At 35.8% G+C, this 21,344-nt stretch overlaps 1 protein-coding gene across 12 annotated transcripts in view; it reads left to right on the top strand.

Moving 5' to 3' along the window:
* Positions 1–21,344, top strand: part of ADGRL3 (adhesion G protein-coupled receptor L3) — a 945,099-nt gene that overhangs the window by 673,752 nt on the left and 250,003 nt on the right. For all 12 annotated transcript variants that reach the window (XM_049886210.1, XM_049886209.1, XM_049886208.1 and 9 more), the window contains one exon: positions 11,750–11,830. In XM_049886210.1, the coding sequence (XP_049742167.1) occupies positions 11,750–11,830 (81 nt within the window). The remainder of the gene's footprint in view (positions 1–11,749; positions 11,831–21,344) is intronic.

The following is a 21,344-nucleotide window of genomic DNA, read 5'->3' as shown; positions in this document are numbered from 1 at the left end:
AGGTAACTTTAATTTTAAATCATAATTGTTCTGGCAAGAGAAAAAGTCTTAGGCACAGCCTCTAGGATTATATGTCCTGTATTACTTGAGCAACTAGAATTATTGACCTTTGTCTTCAAGCCAATGCCACAATCCTGCTGATTAGTTTTGCTTATATTACTCAGATTCTGATTTTTCTAATCCAGCTTGTTATAGCTCCCTGTCCTCAACAGTCACCTTTTCAGTGGAATAGACTATTAACCACTTTTATAGTAAAATATATTCTTTTATCTCCTTTTATTGTATGCAAAACCTGGGCTAAGTGTAACGGTGATAAGGAATAGAAAAGATTTTTTGTATGTATGAAGCTCACTTCAAGAATCTTTCCAGCTTTTAGAAATTACAGTGATTCAAGGAGAACTTTATTACTGAATCCTGTGAGTTGGAATCAACTTGACAGCATTGGGTTTGGTAACCCTTTTTTAATGGCCTTCATTGAACTCTCTAATCCCACACCTATGTATATACCCTAAACAAACAAACAAAACAAACTCATTACTGTTGAGTTGATCCTCACTCAGTGACCCTGTAAGACAATGTAAATTGCCCCATAGGGTTTCCAAGGAGTGGCTGATGGATTTGAACTGCTGACCTTTTGGTTAGCAGCCAAGCTCTTAACCACTGCACCATCAGAGCTCCAGGTATACATACTAGAGACCTAATTATTCACAGTAGCAAATAAATGGAAGCAGCAGAAGTGCCCATCGACACATGAATGTATACTATGCAACCACAAAGAACAATGATGAGTATGTGAAACATATTATGACATGGATGGATCTGGAGGGCATAATGCTTAGTGAAATAAGTCAAATGTGTAAGGACAAATATTATATGATCCTTCTATTATAAGAAGACAAGAATAGATAAATGTTCTATTGTAGATAACTGATAAATAGATAAATGTTCATTGATGGTCACCAGGAAGGTGGGGGTGGAGAAAATATGCTTAATACAGTACAGACTAGTTATTTTTGGTGATGGAAAAAGTGGCACCGATTTTGTACGTAGTGAGCACAGCACAACCAAAGCAATAATGAGTGTTTGAGCACATACAGATGGGTATAGGCAAATTGGAAGATGAGTAGGTACAGATGCACATATAGGTGAGAACAGATGAAAGTATCTATCCAAAACCCCATGCCGTCGAGTCGATTCTGACTCATAGCGACTCTATAGGACAGAGTAGAACTGCCCCATAGAGTTTCCAAGGAACGCCTTGCGGATTTGAACTGCCGACCCTTTGGTTAGCAGCTGCAGCACTTAACCACTATGCCACTAAAAAAAAAATTAAAGGTATGTGTAAATACAAATATGTGAGTGCAGGCACATATATTCATTGAAGACACAGATACGGATACTCCTTAGAAGTTGCCAAACACCTTCCAAAATTGGCTTTCAGGGTTTGAAGGCCTAGGACCGTAGTCTCATGGGGCAACTCAATTGGCATAACATGATTCATAAAGATCATGATCTGCATCCTAGTGAAGTGTGTAGCATCTGGGCTCTTAAAAGCTCACAAGTGACCATCTAAGACACAACTATGTGTTTCGGCTCACCAGGAGCAAACCAGTAAGAAGGTAACCAGATGTGTGGAGAAGGAACAAGTCCATAAGAGCCACAACCTCATCTACCCTCAGACCAGAACTAGATGGTGCCTGGATACCACCACTGACCGTTCTGACCTGGGGCACAATAATAAGTCTTGGATAGAATGGGAGAAAAAAATGGAGCAGAACTCAAATTCTTATTTTAAAAAAGCCACAAAAACTGAAACAATAGAAAACAGAAGACCCCCCCTGAGACTATCACCCTGAGACACTTTTTAAGCCTATCCCCTAATATCACCTTTTAGTAAAATAACAAAGTAGCACACAAAATAAAGGGTATTACCCATGAGATTAATTACCTACTTAAAAGCCATCAGTATGAGACCAAAAGGTCAACAACTGTGCAAAAGTGAAGACGAGAAGATAAAGGGGCAGGGAAACTAGAGTACTAGAAAAGAAACAGGCAGAACACAGAGAGAAAGTTGACATATTGTGACAAATGTAACGTATGTCACTGAACAATTTGTGTGAAAATTGTCAAATGGAAACCTAACTTACTGTGTAAACTTTCACCAAAAACTCAACAAAATATTATTAAAAAAAAGAAAAAAATCAGGAGAACGCTAATATACCTACCCTTTTGTTAAGCAGAATGTAATGTTTCCAGAAATGTTCCTTGTCTGAGAAAAGTAATGTTAGAACTCTGATTGTTCTGTGATTTGGTCTTTTAGTAATCTAAACACTTACCTTTTAGTGGCCCGGAAACATACAACTAAAAATTTTTAAGGTTTCAGAATTTTTTATGGTACATTTCCCTTCTCCCCTAACCCTAACGAGTAGATTTATAGAATGTGGTAGGCATTCTCATATGCGGCCAGAACATGGTCTCTGGACAGGCAGATCTGGAATTAAAACCTGACTCCCCCACACACTATGTGTAACCTTTGAAGATGTACTTGATGTAACAGAGCTTAATTACTGCATTTTAAAAATAGGAAATAATATTTACCTTACATGGTGCTTCCTAGTGTTAGATGTTAGAAAGTAACCATTTTTATTAATATGATCCTCATTTTTCAAATATGTCTAGATGCAGGATTATTTTTTGAAGGATTATAAAAAATCTGGAAATTTAGGAAAAGTAAATGCTCTGATTTTTTTTTTTCAGATAGTTGTAATTCTTACTATGATAGGTTTTTAAGACTTCTTGAAATTTTTTTTGAAGTATCTCTTCTAAAATTTAGTATGTCATTTCATCATGAAGTCAGTTTTTCATGCTTATAAAAGAAAGAAAAGCATTTGTATGGTTTTATAAAATAGAAAAAAAATTTTTTTTTTTTAGATTCCCCTCTAAATCTATGAGCAACTTAAATTCATCATAAATGTAAACCATTCCTCACTCCCACACAGTTTCAACGTTAGTATTGATATGATATTTTGCGGTCTGAGAGATTTCATGTCTTTCAGATTTGTTGATTTCTTTCTGGCAATTGCTTTGTGGAATTTTGCATAAAATTTATTTTTCATTATAGAATATATCTTGTTAATTTTTATGTGTCATAGTGGTATTAGGGTTATTTATTGAAGACCTCATGTATTTTATAGATACATGCTCAAATATTTACGGGTAGAATTATATGATGTCTGGAATTAGCTTCAAAATATTTTGAGGTACGGAAGGAGGCATGACAGAAGGTAGGGATAAAACAATGTAAAACTGAATTGGGCATTGCTGAAGCTGGGTGATAGCTGTTTTTTAATTGTGGTGAAGATATGTATAACAAAACATGCCATTTCAACAATTTGTACGTGTACAGTTCGGTGACATTCATTACATACTTCAAGTTATGCCACTATTCTCTATTCTCACTACCTTTTCCAAATCATTCCACCATGATTAACGTAAACTCAGTGACCCCTAAGCCACATTTATTCTTTATTCTCTCCTCTTTTGTACATCTCTGGAAAAATGTATTACCTTCTAATCATCTTTTTTGCCTGTCACTCAGCATTGATTCCCTGTTTCCTGTCCTTCTTATTCATGTCCTGCAGGCATCCACTCATAATGGCCTTTCTGCCATCCCATGCCCTGCCATGTTCTTCCACTAGACGGCCACTGCCCTTCCCTCAGATCTCTGTTTTCTCCAGGTGTTGTTCTTCCCTGAATTTACTTGCTTCAGTTAGGGGCCATTGTTGTGCTCTTCTTTCTCACCTCTATCAAGGACATATCGTACTTCACTCTAAGTGCTTAATCCTGCATCTAGACTGAAATCTCTTTGAGTAGAAGGATCACGTAATCTTATTCACATGGTAATCTGAATAGTGGCCACAGACAGGGAATGGGTACTGAAAAAATATTTGCTGGATGAAGTATATACATACATATACACAAACATAAACACAAACAAGAAAGTTCCTCTTGCTTCAAATTATTCCATCTGTTTTCTGTGTGGCAAAGGAGAAGCTTATCAGTGACCTTTGAACCTCCAATAATGACTTCATATCCTGGAAGTCAAGCATGTAGTTGTTTTTCTGCTATCTCATATTTTACTAAATTCACTGAAAATAAGTATGTTTAATAAAATGAAGGGAGGAAAAGACACCACAATGGAAAGATAGGTATCAAATTGGCAATTTATAACTCTTCTTTGATGATTACTTTTGATTCTTGTTTACATCCCTACCTGAACGCTGACTTTATAAATGCCAGATAGTTTTAGTCGGAGTGGTATTCAAAGATGAAAAAGCATGTTAGGCATGCCCAATTTTCTAACAGCAGAAACAACGTACTGACCTCTATTTTTTTTTTTTTTTTTATTATCAGTAGTAGAGTTATTTTCAACAAGAAAATGAACTTTTTTTTTTTTTTTTAAGAAGGAAGCTTAGCTACTTCTATACTGTTTTAGGAACTTAGAAAAATTCCACATGCTATTTTTAAATGTAGTTTACTTGGGGTCCCTTAGTTCCCACACAGAATCATTATTATACTGAGACAGAGAAGTAACTTGCCATCATCCTAAAAGTTGTAAAAACAAAATGATATTAAAAACTGTCGTAGAAAAAAATGTGACATTTATTTTATTGTTTGTAAGGGGGAAAATGTCACATCTCTAGAGTAATATCAACATTAGCAGCAGAAAAATTTAAAGCCGACAAATAAAAAGAAGGCATAAAATCTGCCTGGGGGGCCATAAATTATTAAACCTGTTTACAGCACTTTGTAGAAATTGAGGAAAAATTGAGTATAACTGTAGAAACCAATAAGGATATCATTGTAGTAAAATGTATTTTTACTTTAAGAAGAAAGGTTCTTCTTTTGCCCATTTGCGTATCTCCATAATAACATTTGTCTTTTTTTATTCATTGGTCAGTAGTGACATTATTAAAATTTCTATGAATACATGTGGAATTTGAAATAAATGTGTTAGGAAAAACATCTAATGCCAGTACATTTAGTTTCTTAAGTCTTAACTATTAAAATTGAATTTGAGCCTTTATCTATAGTTTTGTTGTTTTAGAGTTTCCTTTAAGAGTCAGGTATTATCTTTTGACACTATCGAATTCTTCAAATGTTACTCATGGAAATTCAATTAGGCCTTCTCTGATCACCTTATTTAAAATTGCAACCTGCCCCTTCACACTCCAGATCCCCCTTGGCCTGATTTTTCTCCACAGACTTAGCATGTCACACGTACAATAATTGACTTACTGTGTTTTCTTCTACTTTCTAAGTACTCAGCTTCTGGAATTGTTTGCTCAGCATACAGATTGAATAAGGTGAAAGGATACAACCCTACTGCACGCCTTTTTCAGCTCTGAACCACATGGTACCCCCTTGTTCTGTTCAAACTACTGGCTCTTGATCCAGGTACAAGCTCTTGATCCATTTACAATTAAGTGTTCTAGAATTCCCATTCTCCATAATATCATCCATAACCTGTTAAGAGCTACACAGTCTACTGCCTTCACATTCTCGGTGAAACACAGCTAAATATGGTGTTCTCTGCTTTGAGCCAAGATCCATCTGACATTAGCATTCAGATTGCAGGAAGACTCATTAACAACCTGTGATATGCAGATCAAACAACATTATTTGCTGAAAATGAAGATGACTTGAAACACTTACTAATGAAGTTCAAAGACGACAGCCTTCAGTATGAATTATACCTGACAGTGAATAAAATAATTCTTACAACTGGACCAATAAACAACCTAATAATTAATGAGGAAGAAATTGAATTTGTCAATGATTTTATTCTACTTGGATCAACAATCAATGCCCATGGAAGTAGCAGTCAGGAAATCAAAGGACTTTATTGCATTGGGAAAATCTGTTGCAAAAGACCTCTTTGCAGTTCTAAAGAGCAAAGATGTCACTTTGATGACTAAGGTGTGCCTAACCCAAGCCATGGTCTTTTCAGTAGCCTCATATGCATGCAAAAGAAGGGCAATGAAAAAGGAAGACAGAAGAAAATTGAAGCATTTGAACAGTGGCGCTGGTCAAGAATAAATGAATATGCCATGGACTACCAGAAGAATGAACAAATCAAGCCTTAGAAGAATTACAACCAGAATGCTCTTAGAAGCAAAGATGGTGAGACTTCAGCTGACTTACTCTGGACATGTTATCAGGAAAGACCAACTGTTGGAACAGAAAACACCATGTTTGATAAACTAGGGAGTTCACTAAAACCAGACAAATCTTCAATGAGATGTATTGACACAATAGCCAAAACAATGAACTCACACATACCAATGATCATGAAGATGGTGTAGGACCAGTAGCTGTGAGTTGGAGCCAACTCTTTGGCAACTAAAAACAACAACAACCCTCAAAATGTGGTTGAACAGCTATTGGCCCAAACCCTCTGCTTTGTCTTTCATACTCATTTGGGGAGATTCCCCCCCAACCCCAGACTTTACAGGTCATCTTAATGTTAATTATTTCAAAATCTGATCAACCATGACTGAATCAATCTACTACCTTAAGAAAAAAAGAAAGCTTAAAAGACATCTCCATGATATTAGAATCCTCATACACTGCTGGTTGGAATGTACAATAGCATGGCCACTTTGGAAGTCATTCTGACAGTTCCTCAGAAGGTTAAGCCTAGAGTTACCATATGGTCGAACAATTCCACTCCTAAGTATATAGTCATTAAAAAAAAAAAAAAGTAAGTAATGAAAATATATGTCCACAAAAAAAACTAGTACACAAATGTTCACAGCAGCATTATTTCATAAGTAGAAACTTAGTCAAAATTATTCAAAAAGTAAAAATAACTCAAATGTCCATCAACTTATGATAGCTACAAAAAAAAAAAAATTGTGATATAGCCATAGAATGGAATATTATTTGGCAACAAAAAGAATGAAGTACTGATACATGTTACAACATGGATGAGCCTTGCAAATACTATGCTGCATGAAAGAAGCCAGTCACAAAAGATCACATATTGTATGATTTAATTTCTGTGAAATGTTCTGAATAGACAAATCTACAGAGACAGAAGGAGATGAGTGATTGACGAGAGCTAGGTTGGTTGAGGAGAGAAGGGGAGTCATTGCCAATGGGCATTTTTTTTTTTTTTTGCAGTCATTGAATGTTCTGAAATTGATATAGTGGTTGTATATTTTAGTAAGTATACTAAAAACCACTGAATTGTATACTTTAAATAGATGAATTATGTAGCATATGAATTATATCTCAATAGATCTGTGTGTATACATATATATGCATTTGTATATACATATATAAAACATCTCCATGCATATGTATTTTACCTAGACTTCAACATGAATAGACCAACTCAAGCTAACCACCCATTTCCCTTCTGCCATGGTTCTTCTAGACTGCCTAGCTATAAATCATAAAAATTTTTCCCGGGCTCCTTTTTCATTTTTTTTTTTTAATTCTTCTATTCAGTCTGTCAATGAACCTTATTTCTTTTGTATGTACTGTGGAGGAACTTAAGGTAAAATGGCAGCTGAATAGCAGCGCCGAGAAACATTTTCCCTTAAATATCATAACCTATGGCATTCTTTAAAATTTAAATTCTGCCGCATAAAAGAATTAAACTCTGAGGATATGTAGATGAATATTAACCTGATGAATATTAACCTGGGAATATACTTCATATAAGAAATAAAAACCATAAAATAACTAAAATGTTATTATCAATGTATCTAGTTCCAAGGAGAGAATCAAGAAGTAATAATTCCAACAAAAGCATGTGAAAATTATCAAGACTAACATTTTCATTCAAAATGGGGAAAATAAACTTAATGAAATAACCTTTTTTAGAGAAAACTTTAAAAACTAATTTATTCCTACTTATTAAAAATTGGAAACCCTGATCGCATAGAGGTTAAGAGCTACAGCTGTTAACCAAAAGGTTGGCAGTTCAAATTCAGAAGACACTCCTTGGAAGCCTTATGGGGCAGTTCTACTCTGTCCTATAGGGTCTCTAGGAGTTGGAATCATCTTGATGGCAGTGGGTTTGGTTTTTGGGTTTTTTTTTATTATTACAAGATAAATAAATGGAGATCTTTTTTTAAAATATGAATACCAAATATTTAAACATGTTTGTTCTGCAGATTAATTCATAGAATAATGTAATCCTAAGCAAAATCTAAGTAGAGGTCGGAATGACTTGTAGCAACCCTATAGAACAGAGTAGAACTGCCCCCAGGGTAACTATGTCGGAATCAATTTGACGGCCGTAAGTTTTTTTTTTTTTTTTTTTTTATAAAGCTGTGGTTACAAGGACCAGGCAGGGCTAATGTAAGGCAGTAGAGCATGGTGGAAACTGTGATGAATGAGAGACTGAGACAGCAAACATGTTCCTTGTCTGAGAGAACTCTTGTCAATTAAAAAAAAAAAAAAAAAGTGTGTATTTGCCATGTATTTTAACCCCACTAAAAAAGCTCTTCTTAAACTGACCTTATTTTTTTTATTGAATATTATTCACCACAAAGTCTAAAGAAAAATAATTTTCAAAGTAATTTATGGTTTTAACTGAAGTTTATTGTTATCATTTTGCAGTAATTCTTTACGAGGGGTTGGAGATATGAGTCTTTTGAGGTGGTTTTCAAACTACACACAGGCCTCTCCCCATGTTCTGCCACCCCATCCCTAATGAAGAACAGTTGCCTCCCTGAGAATCACTGCCTTAGTTAGCCAAAAATTAGGTTTCATTACCTTTATGTGTTTTGTGGAGATAAATGAGCGAATACCAATTGTTTAAAGTAAAATGGAAATCTTTTTTTTTTCTTAATTTTGAATAATTAAATTATTCAACAGCAATCTCCATAAGCTCTAGTTTTTATTCTGTAGATCAGAAGTCTCAGTCAGCAAATTGAAATCTATTCTTGCGCCTCGAACCTTCCTCCAAGTCTTAGAGTCTCAGTCCACGCCTGCCACTGTGGCTTTCTCTGCCGCACCGCATCCTGCAGTTTGCTAGATTTCTCTTCTTAGAGAGAATGACATTATGACAAACTACCATCAGCACTTTACTATCAATAATCCCCACCCCATTCTTTAACATCCCCATTCCCCTCAAGGATACACACTGTGGTCTCCAAGCTACCTAACGTATCTGTGTTGAGCATTCTTGCTTATCCCAGAACAGAGGTAAATTTGGCGTTTGTCTTAGTCATCGAGTGCTGCTATAGGAAAAATACCACAAATGGATGGCTTTAACAAAGAGAAATTTATTTGCTTACAGTTTATTAGGTTAAAAGTCCAAATTCAGGCCGTCAGCTCCAGGGAAAGGCTTTCTCTGTCAGCTCTGGAGTAAGGTCCCTGTCATCAATCTTCCCCCAGAGTAGGAGCTTCTCCAAATAGGAACCCCAGGTCCAAAGGACATGCTCCAGACGCTGCTTTCTTGGTGATATGAGGTCCTCCACTCTCTGCTGGCTTCTCTTTCCTTTTATCACTTGTAAGATAAAAGGGAGTGTAGGCCACACCCTGGGAAACTCCCTTTATATTGGATCAGGAATGTGACCTTAGTAAGGGTATTAAAATGCTACCCTAATCCTCTTTAATGTACTCTCCTCTTGCCTCATTAACCACAGGCAGAGATTAGGATTTACAACACATAGGAAAATTGCAATCATAAAATGGAGGACAACCACACAATACTGGGAATCATGGCCTAACCAAGTTGACACATATTTTGGGGGGGACACAATTCAATCCATGACAGCATTAAAACAAATTTTCACTTCAACTTGAAGGGAGTGGTGCCAGTTCAAAAAAGCATTCTTGTAAGTGTAGGGTCATTAAAACCTATAGAGGTATTTTTCCCAGGGTTCAGTGTAATGAGACTTGTCTGCAAAAAATAGCCTGACACAGATACAAGTACTATACATTTGGAGTGAAAATGTTACTGGCATTGCTGTTTACTACCTACCTGTTCTTAGCAAGTTGCTTAACCTCCTCTCATTTCTTTGTTTCAAAAATATGTATACATTAACATAATAACTTAATCTTTAATCCCCTTAGTGATGTTGGTTGGATAAAAGGAGATAATATACATAAGAGAAAAAATGTAGGTAAGAGAACTCTATGGTTATTATCGTATGTGGTGAAGGACATGCTCTAGTATTAGACAGCAAATCGATATTATTTTATATGCTGAGATTATTTTCAACCTTTGGCTGACAATATAAAGTGAAAATATCTTATTTTCAGCTACATGATCCATAAAGTTTAAAACCAATTAATTTGTAATGACACAGTAGCTGTAAAAATAGAAATGGTTTTGCAGTCAGGTATGCAACATGTATAACGTCAGGTGGTTTTATAATAAAGACAACTGAAGTTTTTAATAAACTGTATTAAACATGGACTGCTAACAGTGCACAATCAGTGTCTTATTCCTTTTATAATACTGCTTTTAGTGTTCCACTGAAACACGGCCAGTGAATATACAATATTCTTAGTTACCATTATGAAGGAGTCTGTATATTATGTCCTCTCCACTGTCTCTGTTGTTAGCTAAAAAAATGCTGGGAGCAACAGCAGCTACTATCAACAGGGAGCCATATTAATTATTTGAAATGTGCCTCATAAGAGGAATCAGCAGAGTTTATTACAAGTCGAATATTATTTGAAACAGGAAGGTTACTCTGTTATCATAATCTATGTATCATTAACTTTCCTTGTTTAGGAAAAGAGATTAACAACCCTGTGAATTACTATAGTAAATGTATGAAATATAACTGCATATCCCCATTGTAGAAAGAAAGTGGTGTGTCCTTGACTCCTACGCAAATCTTGGTTATATAAAATAGCTTTAGAAATTGAATTGACTCTGCAATTATATTTTCTTGCCTCAAAATCCTAATTGCTTACTGGATCATCGGGATATAAACTATAGCCACTTTGAGCGTTAGAAAATTCTTTTTGTGTTTAAGCTAGCAAATTTTTCAATCAGCATTTGGGCCTTCAAATCAACTTTAACACGTTTAACTTAAAAGACAGAAAGTGTATTGCAAATACGTATGTGAGCAGGTGAAATGAATGCTTTGGAAGGAATAGGCAATGAATCCATCAACCATATTTTTAAATTGTGGTTAGTTATTGTTTTTACATTAAGTACAATAAGCAGGTTGGAGTACTTTTCTACTCAAATAATGGCAGTAAACCTTAGAGGTAAAATATAAATTAATCATGGTTTAAAGTGATCTAAATAAATACTACTCAAAGTATTGTCTGTAGACCGATGCCACTCCGCAGACTGAAATAAGTAAAGAAATGAGAATAAGCACAGAAGTTGGAAGTGTTTAGAATCACTTAAAAAAAAAACAAAAACAAAAACAGTGAGAAATAGACGTTTGTGTTTTGTATGTCTTCATTTTTAGTTTTTCCGTCTCATCTTTCTTATAATTCATGTTTACTGTATATTTTAAAATATCTGTCTACAATATATTTGTAACTTAACCAAAAATCCTTAGATAGTTTGAGAATCTTTAATCGGGTTATTTTTATATGATGCTTATTGTGTTTATATTTGGATAAATCTATCTACACTCTATAACGGCTATTATTAATTCAGTGTGGAAAGACATAATGTGACATCATAAAACAGAACAAAACAAAAATGTAAAAAGAGATGACTACAATGGCTTTTTAACACTTCTTTTTGGGTCCACAGGGCAGGCGCATCACGGACAGGTATCCTACATCTCTCCACCAATTCACCTTGACTCTGAACTAGAAAGACCTCCTATGAGAGGTAAGTTTTGTTTTGTTTTGTAAAGAAAAAGAAACTGTATTCCTTCTTTGACAGTTGTAAATATATAATTTGTAAGAAATGCCGGTTTAAAAGGCAGAAAAAGTGCAGTGTTATGAGAAGTCTGGTGACAGAAAGAGCAAGTCGTGTTTAACTACAGTGTGAAAGGTTGCTCTGAGAAATGTTCATAAGACAAAACAAAATGGTTTCAACCAATAGGGATTCATCGTGATTAAACCAGTGGAGCACTAGCTGAATACTAACTTAGATTTAGGGATAAACAGATAACTTTTACCTTTTTATCAGGACTTCTGTCTTCTACTATCTACATTTTTGTTACTATCTACTGTCTATTAAGTTGTTTTGATAGGTTTTTTTTTTTTCTGCAAAGTAATATTTTATCTTTTATTATTATTGTTTTAAAAATTCGTTTTAGTATTAATATGATATTTATTTTTTAAATGTATGTTTTAAAACTATTTTTGTTTGTTTTTATACTGTACTTTAGGTGAAAGTCTACAGAACAAACTAGCTTCTCATTAAAAAGTTAGTATGCATATTGTTTAGGGACACTGGTTACCAACCCCACAACATGTCAACACTCTCCCTTCTTTACCTTGGATTCCCAGTCAACAGCTTTCCTATCCCCTCTTGCCTTCTAGTCCTTGTCCCTGGGCTGGTGTACCCGTTTAGCCTCATTTTGTTTTATGAGCCTGTCTAATCTTTGGCTGAAGGGTGAACCTCAGCAGTCACCTCATTACTGAGCAAAAAGGGTGTCCAGGGACCATACTCCTGGGGTTTCTCCAGTCTCTGTCAAGCCAGTAAATCTGGTGTAACACTGTACATTTTTAAATTGATCCCATGTTTAAGTTAAAGCTTAAAAAATAATTTTACAATATAAAAATTGCAAGGTAACAGTGATTACCTTGTAATACAAATACAGAATTCGTCTTTCCGCATTTAAAGAAATACTTGTCAATAGTTATAATGTTCAGAGCTGGTATTATATATATATATATATATGTCCTTTATATTGTAAATAGCAAAGATCCCAAGGTTGATTTTTTTTTTTTTTTTGCTTGTTTTAAGTTATACATTATATTTACTTATAACACTGTGACTTACTTTTTAAAAGAGAAGTCGTTAGGGCCTGACTTTAATAAGCATTTCCCTATACAGGTTACCCTTCTGCCAAGAATCTTCTTGCCTACCCAAGTAGTTTCTGCTGATGTTCCAAGGAATTGGTGTATAATCAGTTCCTCTGTTAAGCCTTCCCTGACTATAATCTAGGGAAGAGCCAGATCCATGCCTCTCTTCTCCAATTGCCCCCTGTGCTGGCCTCGATTATTACACCTATGACATTATATTTTGTTGTTCTGTGTGCATTTGTTTCCCTCTTTTATCTGTAAGTTCCTTGAGGGTAAAGAGTGTCCTAATTATTATTTCTTGCCTAGGCACTGGTCTGTGCTTGGTGTGTTGTAGGAATTCATTCCATTATTTCTAAGTGACTAACAGTGAAGGTGACAACCTAGACTTTGAAGGATGCATCAGACTTTTTCAAGGGGAAAAGGGAACAGGGATAATAAAGGACTCACATAAAGGGGGAACAGAAAGAACCAAAATACAGATATGTAAAAATTTCAAGTAGCTTTAAGTAAGTACATTGGATGCTTAGTAAAATGGAAGGAGGTCTTGCGGGAAAGACTGGAAATACACATAATAAGGCAGATTGTGAAGGATTCTGTATCTCACGCTAATGAGTTTGCATTTTATCCTAAAGATAACAATGAACTATTTTTAACTCTTTTCTTTTTTATGTTTCCTAAGTCAATAAGGTGTTACATTATAATATTATCAGTTCTGATGTCAAGGTAGATGATGAGCTGATTAGGGATGAGTTTGGCACAGGGAACCTGTTTTAGTAGTTCAGGTAAGACGTGACAGTTAGTTAGGATTATGCCAGAGTCATTGGAAAGATCTGATAGGTAGTTTGAAGACATGGCACCAGAATGAACAGATATGGGGAGAGCGGCACACAAATCACACTGAGGTTTCACACTGAGTAACTGTAAGGACATAATCCCTTATCATGGGTAATAAATATGAATAGTAAAATGATGCATTGTTTCAGAAATGTCAATTCTTTTTTTTTTTTTTAGATGACAGTTTATGGAACAGACCAGTTCCTCATTAAGCAGTTAGTACACATATTGTTTTATGACACTGGTTAACAACCCCATGACATGTCAACACTCTCCCTTCTTGACCTTGGGTTTCCCTATTGCCAGCTTTCCTATTCCCTCTTGTCTTCTAGTCCTTGCCCCTAGGCTGTTGTGCCCATTTAGTCTCATTTTGTTTTATGGGCCTGTCTCATCTTTGGCTGAAAGGTAAACCTCAGAAGTGACTTCATTACTGATTTCAAAGGGCGTCCAGGGGGCATACTCTCAGGGTTTCTCCAGTCTTTGTCAGACCAGTAAGTCTGGCCGTGTGTGTGTGTGTGTGTGTGTGTGTGTGTGTGTGTGTATGTGTGTAGGTGAGTTAGAGCTTTGTCCTACATTTTTCTCTACCTCTGTCTGGGACCCTCTATTGTGATCCCTGTCAGAGCAGTCATTGGTGGAAGCTGGGCACCATCTAGCTGTACTGGGATCAGTCTGGTGGAGGCCATGGTAGATATGGTCCATTAGTTTTTTGGACTAATCTTGCCCTTGTATCTTTGTTTTCTTCATTCTTCCTTGTTGTGGAAGAGGTGAGACCAGTGGAGTATCTTAGATGGTTGCTCACAGGCTTTTAAGACCCCAGACTGTACTCACCAAAGAGACATTTTAATTCTTAATAAAATAGTGTTCCTCAGAATTGAGAATCAAACATAAATCCATCCACATATGAGCAGTTGATATTTGACAAAGGCCCCAAAACAGTTAAATGGGGAGAAGACAGTCTTTTCAACAAATAGTGCTGGCATAACGGGATATCCATCTGCAAAAAAATGAAACAAGACCCATAGCTCACTTCATGCACAAAAACTAACTCAGAATGGATCAAAGACCTAAATATAAAATCTAAAACAATAAAGATCATGGAAGAAAAAATAGGGACAATGTTAAAAACCCACTGCTGTCGAGTCCTAATACATGGCATAAACAGTATACAAAACATTATAAAGAATGTAGAAGAAAAACTAGATAACTGGGAGCTCCTAAAAATCAAACACCTATGCTCATCCAAAGACTTCACCAAAAGAGTAAAAAAGACTACCTACAGACTGGGAAAAAGTTTTTAGCTATGACATTTCTGATCAGCGTCTGATCTCTAAAATCTACATGATACTGCAAAAACTCAACTGCAAAAAGAAAAATAACCCAATTAAAAAATGGGCAAAAGATATGAATAGACACTTCACTAAAGAAGACATTCAGATAGCTAAGAAATACATGAGGAAATGTTCACGATCATTAGCCATTAGAGAAATGCAGATCAAAACTACAATGAGATTTCATCTCACTCCAACAAGACTGGCTTTAATCCAAAAAACACAAAATAATAAATGTTGGAGAGGCTGTGGAGAAATTGGAACACTTCTACACTGCTGGTGGGAATGTCAAATGGTACAACTACTTTGGAAATCGATTTGGCACTTCCTTAAAAAGCTAGAATTAGAACTACCATACGATCTAGCAATCCCACTCCTTGGAATATATCCTAGAGAAAAAAGAGCCTTTACACAAACAGATACATGCACACCCATGTTTATTGCAGCACTGATTACAATAGCAAAAACATGGAAACAACCAAGGTGCCCATCAATGGATGAATGGATAAATAAATTGTGGTATATTCACACAGTGGAATACTAAGCATCGATAAAAAACAGTGAGGAATCTGTGAAACATTTCATAACATGGAGGAACCTGGAAGGCATTATGCTGAGTGAAATTAGTCAGTTGCAAAAGGACAAATATTGTATAAGACCACTATTATAAAAGCTTGAGAAATAGTTTAAACTGAGAAGAAAACATTCTTTTGTGGTTATGAGGGGGGAGGGAGGTAGGGTGAGAGACGGGCATTCACTGATTAGATAGATAAGAACTACTTGAGGTGAAGGGAAAGACAGCACACAATACAGGGGAGGTCAGCACAACTGGACTAAACCAAAAGCAAAGAAGTTTCCTGCATAAACTGATTGCTTCAAAGGCCAGCGTAGCAGGGGCAGGGGTCTGGGAACCATGGTTTCAGGGGACATCTAAGTCAATTGGCATAATAAAATCCATTAAGAAAACATTCTGCATCCCACTTTGAAGAGTGGCGTCTGGGGTCTTAAACGCTAGCAAGCAGCTATCTAAGATGCATCAATAGGTCTCAACCCACATGGATCAAAGGAGAATGAAGAACACCAAGGACACAAGGTGATTACGAGCCCAAGAGACAGAAAGGGCCACATGAACCAGAGTCTACATCATCCTGAGACCAGAAGAACTAGATCTTTCCTGGCTACAACCCATGACTGCCCTAACAGGGAACACAACAGAGAACCCCTGAGGGAGCAGCAGAGCAGTGGATACAGACCCAAAATTCTCATAAGACCAGACTTAATGGTCTGACTGAGACTAGAAGGACCCCGGTGTTCATGGACCCCAGACCTGCTGTTGGCCCAGGACAGGTACCATTCCTGAAGCCAACTCTTCAGACATGGATTGGACTGGACAATGGGTTGGAGAGGGATGCTGGTGAGGAGGAGCTTCTTGGATCAGGTAGACACTTTAGACTATGTTGGCATCTCCTGCCTTGAGGGTAGATGAGAGGATAGAGGGGGTTAGAAACTGGTGAAATGGACATGAAAAGAGAGAGTGGAGGGAGAGAGCGGCTGTCTCATTAGGGGGAGAGTGATTGGGAGTGTGTAGCAAGGTATATATGGGTTTTTGTGTGAGAGACTGACTTGATCTGTAAATTTTCACTTAAAGCACAATAAATATTATTAAAAAAAATGATGTTCCTACTAAAAATGTAGGCCTGTGAACACTAGTTGGTGATTTTAATCAGACATAATCCCAGGATGATTTGGGAAAGAGGCAATGCTGAGGTGGTGGTATAACAATCCAATTCCAAACCTAATGGCTTAAAACAAGAAAACTTCGTTATAATTAGGTGCGTTGGTAGAGTGAGTTGTGTGCTGGCTTGGCTGGGGCTGGATGGTTAGTAGTTAGGAGGTTGTTTTTTTTTTGTTTTTTTGTATTTTTGTGAGGAGGGGGCTTGCACACATATTTGTTAGTCACCTTAATGTCAACTGGGATGAAGGTCAAATGTCTCTCATCATCCAGCAAACTAAACCAGGCGTATTCACGTTGTGTCAAAGAGTTTCCAGCAATGAGAAAGCAAATCTCCTAGTTTAGGTGCTTTTCAATCTTCTGCTCATGTTAGAGTTGCTAATATCTCACTGGATAAAGCAAACCACTGATTCAAATTCAGGTTTACCAAAAAAAACAAACCCAGTGCCGTCGAGTCGATTCTAACTCATAGCAACCCTATAGGACAGAGTAGAACTGCCCCATAGAGTTTCCAAGGAGCACCTGGTGGATTCGAACTGCCGACCCTTTGGTTAGTAGCCGTAGCACTTAGCCACTAAGTCACCAGGGTTTACAATTCACGTTTAAGAGGGAAGAAATATATTCCATCTCCTGATAGAGGACCTACAATCTAAAAGGCTATATACACAGGAAGGGGAGGAATTTGGAGCCATTTATAGTCTATCAGAGGTAGGTATATAGAGTAAAATAAATTTAGAATGAAGTAAGAGAAATGACTGGTGAAATAAAGAGAGGTAGAATCAGTAAATTTAAAGTTGGGAGTTTCTAGACTTTCTTAATGTTATTTTCCTCAACTCCTATAAAAAAAGTATATATATATATATATATATATATAAAACCATTTTAGTGCTTTTGTGAGGATTAGAGATAATATAGAATAAAGCCTAGCATCTAAAAAAAAGTAATCCCTATATAAAATGTGGCTCCGACTCGACGGCAGTGGGTTTGGTTTTTGGTTTTTTTATTACTGTATACTTTTGGATATATATGTAGCCTCATGCTCCCCACCCCCTCAAATTCTACATCACTTATTAGTTTCATAGTGCTGCTATAACGGAGGTACCACAGCTGGGTAGCTTTAACAAACAAATTTATTTTCTCACAGTTTACAAGGCTAACAAGGCACCAGCTCTCAGGGAAAGCTTTCTCTCTCTGTCAGCTCTTGGAGAAGGTCCTTGTCTCTCTTCACCTTCTCTTCCTGGATTCCTTGGTGATCTTCATGTGGCATGTACCCTCCTCTCCATTTGTGCTTCCTTCTCTGTGACTAATCTGTTCTTTTTACATCTCAAAGGTTATTGGTTTAAAACAGGCCCTATATTCATATGGATGCATTAACATGACAAAGAAAGTCACATTCCCAAATGGGACTGCATCCACTGGTATAGGGGTTTAGGATTTCAACACGTATTTTTGAAGGGCATAATTCAATCTATAACATACATAAATCATTTTGGTTTCACTCCATATATCACCACCCTATCTAATTTAGATCTCTTGATTTCTTTCATCTTTGCTCCTATTTGTTTTAGGAAAAAAAAAAAAATCATTTTGTGACCTTGGTGCATTTGTTTACCTTCTGTTTCTTCTTTGATTTTGTATAACCCTAAGGAAAAAGTAGTAGCAAAGTACAAAATACCCTTGAATAAAATGTTATGTTCTCTACAATTGCAAAATAGTTGTTGTTTATAAATACAATGGCACTTACACACTGATGAGTAAATTTGAGAGATTATGTTCTTTAAATCTAATGGTATCATACATGGCATTTAGCCACATAATTTGTGCTTAAAAAAAAAAAATTGTGCTTAGGATGGCCTTATATGCATTCTTCCATTTACAGATTTTATTACTGAATAGGGATATAAATTCCAGTAGTTTACTAGTACATTAATGTCATAATATATTACAAGGTAATTAACCGGAGCTGCCACTATAAATAGAAAAATAGTCACAGCCCTCACTATAAACTACTTAATAAAAATAAGGTCCTGAATCAGCATTCACAATTATGCTAATTTTTCTCACCATATGTCTCATTAATCAGGACTTAAAAAAATTAGCTTTATCTAGAAGCAATATTCTTTTTAAACCTTTTATTATAAGAACAAGTTTGTTATAATTTTGCAGTTAGTTTAATGAGATTTATTGTATATTTCTGTATGCACATAAGTTCTACAAGCTTTTGAGACATTATTTCCCAGTTATCTACATTATATGTGATAATGAAAGAAAGTCTACTTGAGTAGTTTGTGACAGATTTGTAAATAAGCACATTGGTGTCCTTAGCAGGACTCATTAAGAGTTTGATTAAGAGTTGTAGTTCTGAAGGTCTTGTATCCCTGCCAACCATCCTTTCACCCCAACCTTTATTTTGCCTCTAAACCACTCACATGCACAATACCCTACCCTAGAATCATGTCTCATTGTATGTCATAGGAAGAAATACTCCACGAAGATGATTGGGTAGGCGATTATACAGGAAGCTCAGTCAGAATCCTAAGTAGAAGCGTATATATTTTGAGATTCAAATATATCAGTTGGGGCATGCCACCCCGGTTCAGACTTTGCTTGCTTGCTGTTTTTATTCTATTTGTTTTTACTCACTACATAAACTTCCATGGTTTTCCTCTACAATTTGGGAACAATGTTAGCAGCCATAGAACCCAACCCAGGAATTCTTTAGAACATCACTAGAAATGGAAGTTAGATAAATTACTGTCAGTAACCAAGAAAAAAGGTTAACTTCTGAAAAATGTCTTCCAGTTACATTCCTAAGAATAATATTTTTGATGTTCTGCTATTAAAAATTTTTTTTTTAATCGGTCATCTGATATACTCTACCTTCCTATTCGTAAACCACTAGTAATAAAGGTACTAAAAATTGTATTTATCTCATTTAGTGAGCCCTGGTGGTGCAGTGGTTAAAGAGCTTGGCTGCTAACTGAAAGATTGACAGTTCGAAACCACCAGCCACTCTGCTGAAGAAAGATGTACAGCCTTGGAGATCCTATGGGACAGCTCTGTTCTATCCCCTAGAGTCGCTATGAGCTGGAATTGCCTCCATTGCAGTGCGTTTTTTTGGGTTTAGGTAGTTCTTACATTTAACAAGAAGTCTAACATGGAAGATTTGTTTATCAATTTGCTAATTGTTCCTTCTTGTTCATAGTTACAATTTGTACTATGAGGAAAAAATGGAAATATTTGGGCATACTGAAAGACTGTATCTATTTTTAATTTTTTTTCCTATAATTAAGTAATACAAACATGGTTCATTCGGCACATAATCAATGAACTAGAATAATACTAGGCATTAAATTTCATGTGTGAATTGAATTATATTCAAGCAAATATTTTTTAAAGTTCAAAATAAGCAGGTGGTCCTGGCTGGTGCATCTATGTTGAACATAGCCAAAAATTTAGCATCCCAAATTAGAATCATTAACACACAGTATTATCCAGTGAAATATAAATACATTTCAAATTCATTAAAATAAAATAGGAACTGACCATCTTGTGTTCTTATTGAAGAGTTTCCTTTCCTCTTGTCTAATATTCTAAGATAGTGGTTTTCTAGCTTATGTGGTTAACAGGCTTTATATGTTAGAAAACAATTACCATACAAATTCATGCTCTACCCAAGTGGATAAGAATGAAACTTGGATCTATCAGAGTACATCTGCCATGGTAAGTAAATATTCTTTCTTCTTGCTCTCGGAGATGCTAAACATTTTTTTTCCTTCATTTAAAGTACACTGTGAATACCTACAAGACAAAGGCAGAGGGTATAGCTTTTTAATATTAATGGTAAACACAAGTCTCATTCATTAAGAACTTGTTTTGTGCCAGATACAGAAGAAACATTTTATATGCATTGTCTCACTTAGTCTCGCAAGTATTCTATCACTTTTTCATTCAAACCAATTGATCGTCATCATATTTCTAGTATCTAGTATAGTACTATAATACTAAATTATAATAATTGGATTTTGGTTGAATTTATTTAAAATTAAATTCTAAATCTAATGATAAAATGTACTTTTTATTCAGTATTGTCAGGAGTATTAGGGTTGTGTAAATGCTAACATATTTTACAAACATAAGTTTATTGTTTGAAAGCCAGTATTTATACTTTGAAACAATTTAGTCTGCTCTTACAGACCATTGAAGTCTATAATTCATGTGTTGAGAATAATTATTCCAGAGAGTAGTGTGATCTGGTAGTTTTTCATATTAGGATCTTAGTTGACATGTCCTGGGTGGTCTTAAAAAAGCCTGAATAAGGGGGGAAAACAGTTTGAATTCCACCTGATCCACTTCCGCACTGGGTAATGGAATTGTTATTCAAAGGGCATTAAATAGAGCCTTGAGCCCTGGTGACAAAGTGGTTAAGAGCTCAGCTGCTAGCCAAAAGGTCAGCAGTTCAAATCCACCAGCTA

This window comes from Elephas maximus, chromosome 5 (assembly GCF_024166365.1).
Source record: "Elephas maximus indicus isolate mEleMax1 chromosome 5, mEleMax1 primary haplotype, whole genome shotgun sequence".
In the NCBI taxonomy this organism is placed as follows: domain Eukaryota; kingdom Metazoa; phylum Chordata; class Mammalia; order Proboscidea; family Elephantidae; genus Elephas; species Elephas maximus.
This window is presented reverse-complemented; position numbering and strand designations above follow the sequence as displayed.